Source organism: Hipposideros armiger, unplaced genomic scaffold (genome assembly GCF_001890085.2).
Source record: "Hipposideros armiger isolate ML-2016 unplaced genomic scaffold, ASM189008v1 scaffold_66, whole genome shotgun sequence".
Lineage (NCBI taxonomy): Eukaryota > Metazoa > Chordata > Mammalia > Chiroptera > Hipposideridae > Hipposideros > Hipposideros armiger.
Window position 1 is genome coordinate 477,174 of NW_017731416.1, and position 12,294 is coordinate 489,467.

Here is a 12,294-nt window from a genome sequence, read left to right on the forward strand (position 1 = left end):
ACAAGTATTGGAGAGAATGTGAACAAACTGGAACTCTCGTACAATGCTGGTGAGAGTGTAAAGCGATGCAGCAGCTTTTATTTTTTTGGAGTCACTGACAAGTGGATTTAATATATTCATTGGCTGATCCCAATTCAAGTTCTATGTTTATCCCAATTTTCACTTGAGCACGCTGGGTTCATGTTCATTAGAGCTGTTTTGTTTGAATAAAGTATAACTGGTAATGCATTTCCTACCATATTTTTTTTTTCTCTCTCTCTCTCTCTCGCTCTCTCTCTTCTATATTAGTTTCAGGTGTACAAAACAACATAATGATTAGACATTTACAACCCTCACAAAGTGATAACCCCCCTCAGTCTTTTACCATCTGACACTGTGCATAGCTATACAATACCATTGGCTATATTCCCTATGCTCTACTTTACATCCCATGAGCATATCTATCTATCTATCTATCTATCTATCTATCTATCTATCTATCTATCTATCTATATCTATCTAAAATTATACTTGACCTTTAATATTATTCTATGTCAGCTTCAGGTGTACAGCGCAATGGTCAGGCACCTACACAATCTATAAAGTGATCCCCCCGATAGGTCCAGTACCCATCTGGCACCCTACCTAATCTTTACAATTATTGATTATATTCTTCACACTGTATTTCACATCCCCTGTTTTGTGACTACCAATTTGTACTTTCTAATCCTTTCACTGTCTCCCCCACCTCCAACCTCCCTCCCATTTCACAACCATCAGTTTGTTTCCTCTGTGTCTTTGATGCAACCACTTTAGAAAAGTTTAACAGTTTCTCAAAAAGTTAAACACAGAGTTACCATGTGACCCAGCAAATCCATTCCTAGGTATATGCCCAACAGAACTGGAAACATATGTCTGCACAAAAACTTGTACAGGAATGTTCATAGCCGCACTAGTCATAATCACCAAAAGCAGAGATAATTCAACTGTCCATCAACTGATGAATGGATAAACAAAATATAGTATATTCACTCAAAGAAATATCATCCAGTCATAAAAAAAGAATAAAATGCTCATATGTGTTACCATATGGATGAACCTTGAAAATGTTATGCTAAGTGAAAAAAGCCAGACACAAAAGGCCACATATCGTATGATTTCATTTATATGAAATGTCCAGAATAAGCAAATTCATAGAGAGAAAAAGTAAAGTAATAGTTGCCAGGAGCTGGAGAAAGAAGGGAATGGTGAGTGACTGTTAATGTGTATGGTTTTTCATTTTAGGGTGATAAGAATGTTCTGGAACTAAATAGTGGTAATGATTGCATGAATTTTTAATATACTAAAAACCACTGAAGTGCATACTTTAAGAAGGTGAATTTTATGGTATATAGTAATAAATCTCAATATTTAAGAAAAAAAGGTTAATTATGTTAGCAGATGTAAAAAACATTCATTTAACATAATGGTTATTCCTCTTCCCCCATTTCCAAGTCCTAAAGAAACACTGACACCTTATGTCACCATGTTTATCCCATGACTTATTTTATGTTACCTGGTCTACCTCCAGATACTTCACATTGAAAAACATGAGCCTAGGGATTTAGAAAGAGCATCAAGGAGCCAGAGGCTCATGGGCCCATTTGGCATCACCCAAGGGGAAATATTTTCTAGTCTCTTTGATCATGGGAATGGAAAGCGAGTTCAGACTGGATCACATAGTTGGTTGAAATGCCCTTAAAATTCTTCATTTCTTTTTGCTCTTATCCCACATTCATCAAACCACTTTTCCAAGGGTTCTAATAACAAGAAGGGAGATCATCTATCTCTATCTATCATTTATCAATCATCTATCTATCTATCTCCGTGTTCATTTACTTGGCTTCCAGTAACTTGATAAACTTGAATCACTCTCCCTGAGTCTGAGTCTAGGACCCTGAAAAAATTAAAGGCCAGACTCGGGATTAAGGTAAATTCACCTCAATCGAGGGTGACAAGTAGATTTTAATCCGTACGCTAACTTCAGTACATTAACAATTGGGGAAGATTCTGTGATGAGCAAGATTGTGAAGCCATGTCTGAGTATAGTTTGGCAGACTAGCATGCCTGGTGAGCCACACCTCCTTTGGACACAGGCAGGAAAGTATGGTATACACAGTCTGACAATTACGTGGGCAAACTTGTTGCAATGATGTTGCTAACCTTTTTGATGTCAGAGGGATTATTCATTATGAATTTGCACCAACTGGACAAACAGTAAACCAAGTTTACTGCTTGCAAGTGCTGAAAAGGCTGAGTGAAAAAGTTAGACAAAAATGACCTGAACTTTATGCCAGTAATTTATGGCTCTTGAACCACGACAATGCACCAGCTCACACAGCACTGTCTGAGAGGGAGTTTTTAGTCAGTGAACAAGTAACAGTTGCCTACTCACCTGATCTGGCCCCCAATGACTTCTTTCTTAACCCGAAGATAAGGGAGATATTGAAAGGAAGACATTTGGATGACACTCAGGACATTAAGGGTAATGACAACAGCTCTGATGGCCACTGAAAAAGAGTTCCAAAATTGCTTTAAAGGGTGGACTAGGCGTTGGCATTGGTGCATAGCTTCCCAAGGGGAGTACTTCGAAAGTGGCTGTAGTGATATTCAGCAATGAGGTATGTAGCACTTTTCCTAGGATGAGTTCACAAACTTAATTGTCAGACCTCATGTGCACTGTGTATTTATCACTCTGACTTAGATAACACTCTCAGGGGTCTCTAGCTAGAAAGCCTCCTGGCCACATCTCTCTAACCTCCAAGTGCTGTATTAGACATGATACCAAGTTGTACTGAGTGTCCACATTTCATAAAGAGAATGTGAACCTTCACCTTCAGTAGTTTACAATTTAATTTAAAGCAAATCAAACCCAGTGCTCCTGTGTAAGAATGCTGATCTGTTCTCTCCATTACTCCAGCAATGAAAACAGAAATGGCTTATTAGAAAATGCTTCTTTAGGTTCCTGTCTTCTAGGATAAGTCAACTACCCCATATGTTAGAAAACTTAGAAACAATTCCCCACATTAAAATTATTTTTGTAATCAAATCCCATTCCCTTGCTTATTTCACCTCCCACAGCAGTGGTGACTCATACTTATTCCCATTCTTTCTTTGTCAGCACAGAGGATGTTTTTTTTGGTGGGGGCGGAGAGTGCAGGTTAGGGCAGGTAGAATGCATGATTTAAATGTTTATTTAGCATTTCCAAATCATGGAAGGTACCAAGTGCAGACTCATCATTAAACTCTGGCTTCCACCAGCCTAAACATGTGTATTGAATGCCTTCTTGGCTCTCATCATGACTAGGCAGACTTCAGTAGACTGGTTCTGGAAGTCATACAGGTTCCTGAATGCATTTGGTTAATAAATCAGCAGCTTAACATAGCCTGCTGCTTCCAGGTAGGTTTGTTCCAGTGAAACACAGGAGGAGAGAGGAGGGAGGCCAGGTGTTTAGTCAGGTCACCCAGGCCAACAACTCTGCAAAGCATGAGGCCTCCACATCACAGATCAAACCAAAGATCAAAGACATTGAAGAAATGATGTCCACTCCCTTTCACCTACTATTCCTATAGCTGAGGAAAACCAAAATGGTTTCATGTAAATTTTACCCAAATGGAAGCATTCAGACATACCCAACACTTTCATTCTTCTGTTATCTAGTGTTCTATTAAAGCCCTTAGTCTTTTCTTGCATTTAACTTTTAGTGCTATGCTCAATTGAAGATAGTACCTATTTAGTAAAACATGGATATTTTCCTGACAAGAGAGGCCAGATAAAAATAAAGAGAAAGAGATACACCCAAAATGTTCATGGAAAATTGGTTTTATACTTTTTTCGTTGTTGAAATTTTGGGGTAATTTTGGTAGTAAGAATGTATTACATGTAACAGGACAAAAATAGTTACTTCTTAAAAATCAATAAGGAAATTATCAACAAAAGGACACAATTAGCCTTAAGAGAAGAAAATCAAGTTTTCTTTGGCGTTATGTCTGATCAGAGAGAAGAGAATCGGGGAGACAATTGGCAAGGAAAGATATCTGCCTACACATACCATAGGTGCAAACATCTTCAACATTTATCTCCAATAGACAAAGGGTCTCAGAAGCAGGACAAGGACCTCAGAGTCCCTTTGGAGTACACATCCCACATTAAACATGACATACGGGCTGCCAGAATCTGCCCACAAACAAGGTCATCTTTAATGAGATCTTCTCAGGGTGTCAGTTACCTAGTCCAGCCACAGGACACTGGAAACAGACTAAGGCTTACATCCAATTCCACTTTCTAGTAGACGAGCAGGAAGCCATCAGCCCATGAGCAGGAATAAGTTTGTTCTAATTCCTTGATGTGCTCTGCTTCAGCACTTCGGTGGACAAGTCCCTGACATCTGTGAGATGCCAGGCCAGGGTCAAGGCCTCTCTGGGGTTCTCGGCCAGGAAGAGGTAACTGACCCACCAAGGGATCACCTTTATGACACTGGCCTCATTAGCGCACTGCCCTTGCCAAATGAAAGCAACAGTCAGACAAACATCAGCTCTGATTTTAACTGAAAGCATTTCGGGAAGACTGCCCCATATAGTATTCATGCAAAGGAGTAACTAACACTACAAAAAGTATATAGGAATTCCCCAGTCTTTTTCATTCTAACACACGCTAGGTTTATAGAGCTTGTCAATCTCTCTTAAACTAGAAAGCAAAGTGGCTAGTTTTACACTGATGGGCAGGTAGTTTGGTTCAAATTAATTCCGTGAACATTTATCGAGGCTTTGTGTTGGGGGTTGGCAGTAGAAGCTTTCTCATCATCCTAGTACTGAGCCTAATTTTTCTTTATCCTATGTTCCTTACACTGAAGACATCCACTTCAACTCGTAGCATATAAGTGGTGGTAGTAGTTGTTTAACTAATCTTGAACCTGTGTGTCGACTCAATAAAAGCTGAGACTAGTTGCACAAATTCAGTGACTCCAAGTGATATAGTGTATTTATTCCACACAATATGTATTATAGCTGTGTATGTGGACAGGGTTCCCACAACCTTTTCCTCTTCTAGCTAATTTCATTCAAATTTTATTACATCTCTAAAACTTTTGTCCTATAAATGTTGTATTTTTAATCTGGGGGAGAATAGGACGCTAGGCTGGGAGATCACCTTCAAATTTATAACTTTGCCATCTCTATCAAATAGTTTCTCTCCACTGTTTTCTATTTATGATTTAATAGTAATCAACACTGCTATGGTTTGAATGCTTGTGTCCCCCCAAAAATCCTATGTTGAAATCCCAATGCCAATGTGATGGTGTTAGAAGGTGGGTCCTTTGGAAGGTGCTTAGGTCATGAGGGTGGAGCCCTCATGAATGGGATTAGTGCCCTTGTAAGAGAGACCCATGGAGCTCCAGCGAGCCTCCTTCCCCCATCTGTCTGTGGACACAATGAGAAGCCAGCAGTCTGCACCCTGGCAGAGGGCCCTCACCAGGAACCGACCGTGCTAGCACCCTGACCTTGGACTTCCAGCCCCTAGAGCTATATGAAATTAATTTCTTTTGTTTATAAGCAACCCAGCCAATGGCATTTTGTTATAGCAGCCTAAATGAACTAGGACAAACACAAAATGTTAACATATCAGAAACAACTTGCTTAGAACTCATGGAATGTGGCCAGCCTTCTCACTCTGATTTCAGCACGAGCTCATTAGTTACCTTGTTGAAAACAGAAGACAGAGTTACAAAGAAGCAGGGATAACACAGGAAGAAACAATGCAGCCTTGCAGTTGGGTGAGCTCTACTACACTATTTCAATACAAGCTTTTCTAAAAACAGATGAGAATGATGTGCTGAAAGAGGCAAGTAACTTTTAGTTAGTCTTGATATAGGAAAAATAGTGTTTATCACCACTGTCATCAAACTTGAATTACAGCCAATGTGAATTTCTCCTCCTCTTCCAGGCCCTCTCCACCACTGGTGCAAGTGCTAAGAAAAATAAAGCAGTCACGGCACGAGGCATGGGGACACATGAGAAGTGGACTTAGAATGTTGATAGCTGAGTGTGTCTTGCAAAAGTTAAATGCCCTTCAGTAACTGTGGCCTAACGAATAATGGTACTTCCACATATATTTCTTTATGAGGAAGTACACCTCAGCGAGGATAAAGATCTCATTCAAAGGTGTCAATTAACAGATCAGCATTTCTAATCAAAGGATCTCTAACCTGTAGCAGTCATCTGAACATCCCTTACAATCACTAATTACACACAAGGAACAATGACAGTGCCGTCTGGCCCTGGGACACCACTTCAAATGGGACGTAAGCCAGCCTCATTCAGAACAAACCAGTGAGCTGGCTCCTATTTGCTATAGTTCTCTTAATATCTCCTTAAACACAATGGAGCTTGTTGTGTTTAATCATTCTGAACGCTGGGGGCTTTCTATGTAAACTAAGGGGTGTGCTAGGCTGGCTTCAGCTGGGGAGGCTTGGCGAGGGTGACTCTGCTCCACGTGTCTGTCATTGTCCTCCTGGGGTGAGCAGGTTAGTGTGAGAATGCTCTCCTAACAAAGATGGCAGAACACAGATGGTGAATTGAAAGACCAAGGCCGCACAGGGCTCAGACTCTGCTGATGTGCTGTCTGGCACTTCTGCCTCGTTTTATTGGTCAAAGCGCATCATATAGCTGAGCCACAAATCAAAGGTTAGGAGAGCCCCTCACTGTCCTTATGAGATACAGGAAGGATACGGATGCGGTGAGGGTGAAGAACTGGGGCCACAACTTCAGTTTCCCGCGGTTACTGACAAATTACTGAAATGCGGGTGTTTGCACAGAAAACTCCAGGTCCTCATCTGCTAGAGAGAAGCATAGAAAGAAGGAGATGCTAATATACAAGTATGTTTGACATATACAGAAATGTACAGAGAGCAATACAACAAATACCCATAGATTTACCTCCAATAATTAACAAATACTTTTATATATTTACTTCAGATTTTTTATAAAGTATTTTAGAGTTTAAGCCCTCTGTATAGCCCTCCACAATTCTATTTCCCTTCCTCCTCATAGGTAACTATTATCCTAAAGTTAGTCTGTGCATATTTTTGTAATTTTACTATATATGCAGCTATTCACGAAACCACAGCCCTGAGGACACTCTTCACCTAGGCTTATCACTGTTAATATTTAGCCAGCATTTCCAATAAAATCAGCTTCTTCAGTTCAAAAGCCTTTATATAGGTCCTACATGTGAACCCAATAGCTACCCACGGAGTATTACAATTTGACTTCCTCTAGTCTCATATTTTTTTGTTTTATACTAAAAAAATGAGAGATGCAGCATTCTAAGGCTACATAGATAGAAAATATTTATTCAAACTTGGGTATTCTCCAGGGAGAGTGTGGAGCAATTATACTTATCAGAGGAAGAAACGTCAAAGGGAAATAAAAGCGAAATGTTTTCCACAGGAGTCTTCCTTTTGACTGTTTTGATTTCGACTGGTAAGTAAAAAATACAATTTTAGAATCTTGGCTAATTTTTAAAATCTTATTTCAAGGATAGATTTAAAAGTCATTAGTAGCACAAGCATAGCCCAAACGTGTGCTTTGGTTACTAAAAATGGAACAGAAAGGATACAATGTTTTCCACTTGGATATTCTGGCTCTTGAAGGAAAGAAATGAAAGTGGAAGACCCAATCTTGGTCTAGGGCTTAAATTGGAACATAATTAGAAAATAAAAAGTTTGTGTATGTATCTGATTTAGAAAAAACCCTGATAACAGAGACTGGTGTGGGTTACGACAAGGGGAACAGTCCTTTCATAGTCACAGTGGGAGAGAAAATTGGATAAATTAATAAATTGTCTAGTATATGCCCCAATTCCCAAAGATAAATATTACTTGCCAAAGTGACAATAGTATATCTCGATCAACGTGTTGACTTCAAGCTTGGTGCTAACGTATCAGACTTTTGAAACTCATCTTTTAGAAGTTTCTTTAATTTGCTTAACAGGCATAGGCTGCAGCTTCTCTTCATAGCACATACAGTAATGCATAGTAAAATATTGTTAAATGAAATCAACAATAGAATACACAGGTTCTGGTTTTCGCTTCTGTTTTTGTTTGTTTGAAGTGAAAGGATGATTTTGCTAACTGCATCTCTCTGTGAAAGCTAACATTGGAAATCCGGGAAATTGAATTCAATCGAACATTTATCAACTGCTTACTCTATTAAAGAGAAGTTGCCCTTAAAACAAAGTTTGCAGAAAATACAGAGAGAGCCTGCTCCCTCCTCCATGTTTTACTGCTTCATGATTCTTTATGTACTTGTTGCTACTCCCTTCCCCACCTTCTCTTCTCCACTCTAGCCTAAATTGGTTTGACATGTTCTTATTTCTAAGAATCTCCCTCTTCCATGTTTGCTAATAGATTTATTTAGTGTTAAAGAAACTTTGCTAGCTCAGAGTTTGTTTCTCCTTTAATTCCAACATTTTCTTGGATTTGATTATTAGGGCTACGATAAGGAAACATTTCCAAGTTACTTTCGAATTTCTGGAGCTACTTCTTTGAGTCTGAAATGATGCTGTTTGATCATTTCCCTTAACCTAAACAGTGATCCTCTTGCCAAGCAATGAACAAAGAAAATTGAAAAAGTGCAATTTATACCACTGAAACTATAAGGATGGAAGTTAATCCTAATATATAGACACATTTACAAATACTCCGTATGTATTTGTGGCCAGGGAAAAATTTTACATCTGAATCAGGAGTTAAAGTAAAACCTTCCCATGAACTACAGAAAGTTGGGGAAAAAACGATAGTTAAAGCAGGATTTTCAGAATCCTCTGGGAGACTTATAAGGCAAGTGGAGACTGGAAATATGTGAGGTTAGGAAATCTCTTCTCATGTTTCTCCTTTTTAGCGGAGGCTGGCCCGTGGGCTACTATGTGTGCTGGCAAGTCTTCCAATGAGATCAGGACGTGTGACAGATATGGCTGTGGCCATTACGGTGCTAGAAGGTATGGGGTTTCACAAATAACCATAAGTTCTTTGGGCTCTTCACCTCTTTGTTTAGTGTCCTTGCCCTGTGTTTCCTCAAGTGCTCATGAGCATCTTCCTCTGACAGCAGGAAAACTCAGAAATGAAACCAGTTGCATTACTGCCTTTGGAGCAATTTCCAAGAACTCTGCTTTAAGTATAGGCTCTGAATTGGGAAGAAAGCAGGGACTAAAGAAAAGAGAAAAGCTGCCAACATAGTATTTTCCCTCTCAGTGTTTTCACACATTGACTTATCTCACTGAAAATCAAATACTACTGTCCCATTTTACAGATGAGGAACTTGAACTGATGTACCAAAAGGTTAAGGGACCTACCTACCAAACACGCTGGAGGGGGTAAAGGCTGGACTAGGATTCAGGCTTTCGGATCCTCTTCCCATGAAACCACCCATAGTTTACTGACCCAGGCTCTGGGGGCTGACCGCCAGAGGCTGGCCCAGTGCAGGCAATTTCTTCCAGACGACGACGGGCACAATCGTGAATTTTCAGTAACGCACAGACCACCTTGGGAATACCACTCTCTGATGACATAGCCACGTGCCCAATTGCATTATTGATCTCCCTCCTAAGTTAGTGGAACTCTTACTTATACAGATACTACTTACGATGCAACCTCAAATACCTGGAGATATACCTAAGAGATGCGAAATACGAAAAAATGATCTCTGAATTGCCAAAATTAAGACTCAATTCGTACATACCCTGAAGTTTATGCACTTGATTTATACAATAACTTGTTGGCTCTTCACTTGGAACCTGCTTTCAATGTTGCTTTACACATAACTCTAACAATCCTGGTGAATCTAATTTTTCAGGTAGTAGGTGAGTAGAAAGGAGAAGAGGCTGGAAAGAGGGGGCATAGTGGCAACAGTAGGGATTGCTAGAGATAACCTCAAGAAATCGCACAATCTGGGGTCATTTTGTGTATGTGCTCCATATACTTCAATAAACCCAGGCGGTATCACTCACTGTGTTAAAACAGCATATACAGTAAATGATGTTTATAATAACTTCTGGATCACTGAGTGAAAAATAAGACTAGGGTAACATATGATTCTTTTATGATAGGCTCCCATAGAAAGACAACTCTTTTCTAAGTGGCCTGTGAAGGGGTCAAAATTCAGGTACCTATAAAATTGACAATATGGATTGCCTTGTTTCCCCAAAATGCCATATAATAATAGCTAATACTTTTTAAAGGCCTCCCAAGTACCAAATACCATCTTAAATGCTTTAATCTTTACAACATGGTTGTTACTACCTTCAGGGAAGGAGGTTAAAATTGGGTGAAACAGAGTGAGGAACCCTGAGACATCCCAACATGTTCTAGCAGCTTCCATGTTTGAATCCTGTTCTGGGAACAGAGGGCTAACAGCACATTCCTGGGAATAAGGCTCCCAGGGAAGTTCCTCAGCCTGTTCATTCTTATCTACACCCCAGAGGCAGCAGGACCCATCGGGGTGTGGATGTCTTGTGCTCTGATGGATCTACTGTGTATGCACCTTTCACCGGAACGATCGTGCGCCAAGCGAAGCCTTATAGAAAAAACAATGCCATCAACAATGGTGTTCAGATCTCTGGAAGCGGTAAGTGGTGGCGTATGTGCATGGGACACATACGGAGACGTTTGGTGTTTATTTACTGAATGCTATTCCACACACAGAAGTTTCATGCTTCCTTCAAAATGGTCAAAACCTATCACATAAAGGACACATGGTACCAAACCAAAACAGCTAGAGCAGTCTAAGAGCTGTCCCACCGCTTTCCTAAAATCGTCTTCATCATGCACAGGTTCCACCTAACTCTGCCGCTGACCGACAGCTTTCTTTCTGTGGCCCATGTGGTTTTGCTTAACAAGCTAGGAACATAATCACTTTCAGCAATATTAACTATCATGAACAGATACTTTCATTTACCCAAATCCCACAATTTGAAAATGTCAGCATTTCTGCAAGAGCTGACTATCAATTATTTACAAAGGTCTCTAGATTCTTGGTAAAGCTGTGTCTCCTCGTACTCCAGGTCTGGTTGTTTGGTTAATTCTACTGAGGTATAAGGGACCCACAGAAAAGGGCACAAAGCTTAAAGTGTACAGCTCCATGAGTTTCACAAAGTGAAAACACCTGTGTACCAGCACCGGGATCAAGAAAAAGAACATCAGCAATAGCCCAGGGACGCCTGGTGCTACCTTTTGTCATTAGTCCCAGCAAAGGTAATCACTTTCCCATCACATATTAGTTTTGCCTGTTTTTGCAAATGATATAGAATTAAACAGCATCCAGTCTTTTCATGAGGTTTCTTTCACTCCACATCATGTTTGTGAGATTCATCCATATTTTTGCATGTAGTTTTAATCCCTGCATTCTTATTGCTTTATATAGTATTCCATTACATGCATATATCTTTATCTACTCAATCCTTCTTCTCTAGTGGACATATGAGTAGTATACAACTTTAGATGACTACAAAAATGCTGCTATGGACTTTCTTGTACATGTCTTTTCATGAACATACATATGCATTCCTGCTGGGAGTGCGTCTGGTGGACACTCCCCTCACCAAGGCTGTGAGAAACACTTTGTGAGGGACCCTACATCCTTGAGAAGCCATATAGTAGCTTCGGCCTGAAACGTCAAGAGAAACTGCTGCCATTGAACGGAGTCCACTTAGTAGCCAAGGCCAAGACTGGCATGTTACCTAACAGGCAGCAGAGCTGAAGTAGTAATTAGATTCATCTGAAGCACAGAGATCTCTGGCATTGTCTAGTTAATCACGGTGACCCTAGAACTGGATAGATGGGCAGCCTACTAAAGCCTTCTTTGATTTGTATAAATGGAAACACTCTATCTAGGTCTGATGAACAAAATTCTGACTTCAATCATCACAATAACGGGTCATTCCTGCCCCCCTCCCCAATTCCCAGACTCAAGCCAGTTCATATTAGAGCCCTTTGAAAGGGAGGCTGAGTTCCTTTGAGGAAGGGCTCTGTCACACAGCCAAAAATTTACGCTGTTAGCCTGACTCCTAGCCATCCACAAAGGGACCTGCAACCATTTAGCGCAGCGGTTCTCAACCTTCCTAATGCCGCGACCCCTTAATATAGTTCCTCACGTTGTGGTGATCCCCAACCATAAAATTATTTTTGTTGCTACTCTATAACTGTAATTTTGCTACTGTTATGAATCATAATGTAAATATCTTTTTGTTTTCTGACGGTCTTAAGCAACCCCTGTGAAAGGGTC

General features: G+C 40.1%; 1 protein-coding gene across 1 annotated transcript in view; it reads left to right on the plus strand.

Moving 5' to 3' along the window:
- The first annotated feature begins 7,233 nt into the window (after nt 1–7,233).
- The window catches only part of LECT2 (leukocyte cell derived chemotaxin 2), an 8,302-nt gene continuing 3,241 nt past the window's right edge, over nt 7,234–12,294 (plus strand). The window contains exons 1-3 of the mRNA XM_019642237.1: nt 7,234–7,497; nt 8,917–9,013; nt 10,493–10,638. Coding sequence (XP_019497782.1) covers nt 7,452–7,497; nt 8,917–9,013; nt 10,493–10,638 — 289 coding nt within the window. The 5' untranslated portion in view covers nt 7,234–7,451. The remainder of the gene's footprint in view (nt 7,498–8,916; nt 9,014–10,492; nt 10,639–12,294) is intronic.